The sequence below is a fragment of the Cajanus cajan genome, chromosome 11, assembly GCF_000230855.2.
Source record: "Cajanus cajan strain Asha chromosome 11, NIPB_CcT2T_4, whole genome shotgun sequence".
NCBI classification, from domain to species: Eukaryota; Viridiplantae; Streptophyta; class Magnoliopsida; order Fabales; family Fabaceae; genus Cajanus; species Cajanus cajan.
In genome coordinates this window covers 6,490,489-6,495,981 of record NC_138527.1, presented here as the reverse complement: position 1 = coordinate 6,495,981, position 5,493 = coordinate 6,490,489, and the positions used below count along the sequence as shown (strand labels likewise).

General features: G+C 33.5%; 1 protein-coding gene across 2 annotated transcripts; it reads right to left on the bottom strand.

Moving 5' to 3' along the window:
* Nucleotides 1-946: 946 nt before the first annotated feature.
* On the bottom strand, nt 947-5,291 carry LOC109791691 (methyltransferase). Of its 2 annotated transcripts, none has more exons than XM_020351015.3 (10): nt 5,134-5,290; nt 4,366-4,582; nt 4,228-4,293; nt 3,781-4,116; nt 3,201-3,453; nt 2,977-3,034; nt 1,932-2,018; nt 1,664-1,792; nt 1,409-1,550; nt 947-1,317 (listed from the first exon to the last, which is right to left on the bottom strand). In XM_020351015.3, exons 2-10 carry the CDS (start codon nt 4,440-4,442, stop codon nt 1,092-1,094), a joined length of 1,374 nt encoding a protein of 457 aa, XP_020206604.1. In that variant the 5' UTR covers nt 4,443-4,582; nt 5,134-5,290; the 3' UTR covers nt 947-1,091. The 2 variants fall into 2 exon arrangements, with proteins under 2 accessions (XP_020206604.1, XP_082922965.1); XM_083066839.1 differs by having other exon boundaries at nt 1,072-1,337; nt 5,134-5,291.
* Nucleotides 5,292-5,493: the final 202 nt, after the last annotated feature.

The window sequence follows — 5,493 nt, the reverse complement described above, 5'->3', positions numbered from 1 at the left end:
ACAAATTCAATATGAATTTATGACTTAATGTATCTATCTATATATATATATAATTAATTAATAAAACTATAAAATTATTTTATTTTTTTTTAATTCATAATAATTAATTATAAGTATGAATTAGTGTTCCATAAAATTTAAACAAAAATAAATCATTTGATAATTATTGAAGAAAAAAACCCAAAAAAGGTGTTACCTAAATTTAGGGCAATGACACGTGGTATTTGTGAAGAAATTTAACTAAAAGGGATCCTTGATCGTGACAGAACTAGCACGCGAAGATTTACTGACATCTTATAAAGGAAAAGAAGGACCATGAGTCATCAATCTTGATCATGAACCCTCATGCATCCAAAATGTAGACATTTTAACTAGTGCTCTTCCAAATCCTACTAATGAAAACATTGGATCCAGTTTGGGTATGACAAACATCTATCACCCAACTTGTGGGAGAAAGTCAAGATTGGGCCTTAGTTTTATTTTTTGGAGATTCATTTAGATTTCCCAAATCAAACAAAATCACCTTCTCGTTTAAGATTTATGCAACTAGATTAGTCTTTTCATTATTTTAGGATCTTCTATAATTCTTCCATTGTTAGATTGCCTTAAATTAAGTGGAGAATCCCTGATTTTTAAGCCTCATTTATATCTCTCACATGTAATCAACAATTCTACATTAAGTTTAATTTATCTTTAATTATAACATCTCAAATAATATACCTATTGTAAAACACATTCAGATATAAGTGGTTAATATGTTAAATCTAAGCTTGAATTATTCAAACAATAATTGAGTTCAATTATTGACAGAAACAATCCTTAGTCAAACTTAATTTACTTTTCAGTCAAGCCAAAAACATGAAAAATAATCTTGTGGGCTCATGGCACTAACAATCCAACCAGAGTAGAACTAAAGAAATAAAATGACAAATTCAGTCCTAATCCCTAAGGCAATAAGCGGTTATGTGCTCCTCATTTTACTTTAGTATTACGAAAAGAACATAGAATGTATCACCTAACAAGAAATCTAACATATTGTCACCAGGGATAAAATCAGGAAGAAAAAAAAAAGAGAGAATGAAATAAACATTTCATAATTGATTTGAAGGTCTAGCCAATAGCAAATGATTTTCAGGAGAAATACTAGGTGGAACAAATCTGACAAGCTTTGCATCTAATCCATGTTTTCTTAACCACATCAACCTCCCCATATCAATAATCCACTTGCACTTAAATCCCAGTGCTGCTCGTCTATCTGCTTGCATGTCTGAGAGAATTTTTTCAACTCCGATCACAAATCCATCACCTTGCTCCTTTCTGCAGACAAAACACAACTTCTGATAAAATACCAATTGGTAACGAGAACTTTGATGCTCAATTTAATGACTAAAGAATTAGAAGGGATTACATTGATTGTAAATGTGATCTACAATTGGTAGTATCTGGAAGATCTGAATCATCATGATTAGCATCTACTGCCCAGCTGGTAAACCATGTAATGGCATGAAATTCTTCCTTTGTTAACCCCAAATCCAGAAAAAACCTTTTATCTGCAAGGTTACAAGTTCAATCAGCTAATGACCAAAAGTTATCAAGACATCCATAAAGAGGTTTAAATACAAAAACTACAGCTTTTACTAGCAAGGCAGAAGAAAGTGATTACTTGTATAGTGTTTCCACTGGCAAAGGTGGTGACAACATGTTGCTATAGCTAAACCTCCAAACTTATTAGCAGTGTTCTGTTGACTACTATCTTTTCTATATTCAGGAAAGCAGCATCTCAAAGTTAAATCTGAAAAAAGAAAAATTGCATGAACATTTATGTTTTCATCAATAAAACAATTACCGCAAATATCATAAATCTAAAAACGCATTCATGCAAAGACTAAATTTAAGTTAAATTTATTATCTAACTACATTGCCAAACTCACCTGTTGCAGCTCCACATAGATGTTTACCAGTCGCCAGAAATGGAACTCCTTGCAAAGACTCAACAGCATTCAAATCTAAATCTTCAACTGTAAAAGTTGGATTTTACAATTTTATGTGGGCACAGAATTATAGAAATAAAAAAAAAAAAAAAAAAAGAAACTGCAATACAGAACTATGAAGAAGCTGAAGAAGAAATAAAATTGCAAGAAATATGAATACAGAAAATTCTATCAGAAGCTTCAAGCTGACTAAACTTTGGATAGCATAACAAACAAAATCTAAATAATTCAACGATGTGCACATCCATGTCTTTAATAAAATATGTAATGCATGGGGATTCACTATACAACATGACAAAATACATTAAAATATATATACTGTTTCTTGATCCGATGATGAGCCTGAGATGAAACAAAACTAAGAAGATTATAATAGCATAAGCAGCCGGACCACACAAGCTTTCAGAAGAAATTTAGCTGCAAAGCTATGCCAGAAAAATATGAAAGGTGCTAAACATGCACGCTCATACTGTGGTCTGATATTCCCTTGGCCCAAAATTATATTAGTATGAGGAAATCGAACATACTTTTCAATTGAAGCAGCTTCTGGGTATTTGTATTATGAAAAGGGGTTCCTTATAACTTGCATGAAAAGGGGAACCAAGAAAAAACTTCAGTTGTTTATACGCCTGACCATTCTTAAAAACCCTCAACACAGTGGACAAGGCTTTAGATACAAATGACTAAGAAAAGTGAATATGTTTAGTCGACATCCTACAATAAATGCATCTTTGTATTATTTTTCTTCAAGATTTTTTAAACATGTAGAGACAAGTCTCCCAAAATCTCTTTCTTAAACGTGTATACATTTCAACAAGATTACATTTATAAATCCAGATCTTGTGATTCACTAATTTCTCATATCTAATTGAAACACACAAAATGATTTCCTCAGTAAAGATATCTAAGCAGGCAGCATAACTAAACTACAACAATTACAACTTCAGAAAATATCTTCTACGACAATAATTTTGAAGACTCTTACTGTCAATTCTCAAACGCTCTAACATCAAGCTCTCATTTTGTCGCAATGATCGATCAGCCTGGCAATAGCATTGGCATGATGTAAATAAGCAAGGAATAAATAAATTAAAGATCACTATAAGTTCAAACATCTCAAGAACATGTCCAAATATTATCATGATTTAGAACTTGTTGGAAGTAGGAGCATTTAATGATTATTACTTTTCCAAGTAGCTTATGTCCTACCTTCAACTTATATGCCTTTCTCTCAACTAGAAAGACTCTTTTGATTCCATAACAATCTGCAAGCATTTTTGTCAAATACCCTCTACCAGCTCCAAACTCAATCACTGAAGGGACATCCTCCTCCTCCTTCTCAACTGGTTCTGTACACTCAAATGGTTTCCTTCCAAGAGAATTCTTCAGTACACCAATGTTTTCCAAATTTCCCAGAATAGATGCCTGCTGCATTATATGTTTCTCTTGAAATGGCAATTTCCTGCATACAACTCAAGTTGTAAATAGAAATCAAACCCATTAAACAAAGTTAAATTCAGTTTGTCCCCTTTTAGTTTGGGTTGAAATACATGTCCCAACTGGTGATTTGACTTTGTCAGATTACCCCATACGTTTAGTTCTATGAGGACTGATGGAATTGAGCTTCATAATAAAGGAAGTACACATAAGGGACTTTGTGGTGAAGAAACAACCACAGGGGCACAGTAACAAATCAGGGTTGCTGACAAAATGATTTTGATACAACTACACAAAGCAACCAGAATTTAAAACTTAAATAAATTCAAAGGTTTGACCAATAAATAGCTACCTATCTTCAACTCCTCTTTTAATCCAGAGGCTGCAAACCTCTGGCATCTGAATTGAGTCCTGAATATCCTTACACAATGACTCGTGAAGAAATTCTATCTTTTCAATCAAATTGAAAAATTCAGGTACACTCATCTCATGAAGTGCATTCCTCTTCATTTCTGAAGAAACTGTCATAGTGGGCACTCCTGAATCATCAACCCCAGATGTTTCCTCCTCTCCATCAGAACCAGCATTGATACCTTTACGATAGAAAGGTTGGAGAGACAAGGATTGAGCATGTTTCAGCAATGGACACCGCTTAACATGCCCTTTGAGATTTTGCTCTAGCACCGAGCTATCAAATGATGAAATAACAATAATCAAACAAAGAAGAGCTATAAAAAAATTGATGAACATAACTACATAAGATGATACACAGAAGAAAGCATATGAGGGAGAGAAGTACTGGGATGGATCTATGGGGCATGGGATCCACTCGCCTTGGGACCTTGAGTTGTGATTTCCACAGAATCTGGGCCCATAGAATTGAAAGGTGAGTGAAATGAATCAAATATTGGAAAGAAAGAAAGAGACTGACACTTACAAGGAACCATTGAGAGGGCAGAGAGCACAAAATCTGTTTTTGTTTGGAAGCCAGAATTTGCAGCGCTTGTTCTCCATAGTACCTTGTGTAGTTTAATTCATTCAAAAACCTAAAGGCTTAAAGACTTAAAGTATGGTTTTAAGGGGTACTGCTCAACCTGGTCAGGTCAGGAGGGATTACTGGTCCAACCACCACTAAAGTGATTGAATCAGGACACCTGGATTGAAAAAGAAAACAAGACTATGCATTCAGTACATATATCCAATGCCACCTTCACTTGTATATAAGATTCCAAATGAGCTTCTAAATATCATGCTGGTTCAAACTATTTTCTTCTCTAAACTACAGAAATTCAACAACAGCACATAAATGATTCTATCCGCATAAGATGAAATCCATCTTTGCTGCTCAAACTGTTCCTATTAAATTACAAGTTTCCAAACTTCATATTCAATTTAGTGATAGCCTACCCAAGATGTTTTCTTTGGGGGAAAAAATTGGACATATTTGAACAATTGGCCACTTTTGCCACTTAAGAGGCCTCTGATATTCAATCTTCATTTCTTCATCTTTCAAAATCTCCATAACTAGCCAATTCTTTCGCAACAAAAACGTTCAAAATGAAACTATGAAGTTTAAAGAGACACTATATTCACACTGGGACATAAACTAATTACTCATACATAACCATTGCACCCATTCATTTAAAAATTTTCAATATAAAAAGAAGGATCATAAGACAAGTGAGTTGAAGCTTAGAACGCGCACCGCAAATGCTGAGGAATTCGATGAAACAGACATCGGCGATGGCTTCGATTCCAAAACACAGTTCCTTTCTTCACTTTCTGCCTCCAACCCGACAGAGGAGGCGGCGGGCAAATTTGCTGCTACCGTGACGAGGTCGTTTTGCGAGAAAAATTAAGTTATAACGACAAATAAACTTATGAGAATTTTTTTTTCTTCCAAAACTATTTACTTTTAATTTTTTTTAAGAAACTAAATATAGGTAATTACTTGACTTTTTTATTTAAATATTACAAAAAATAAATAAATTTATCAAAATATCATACTTTAAAATATATTTACTAAAGTTACTTTAATTATTCATGTTGAGAATTTGATTTTCTA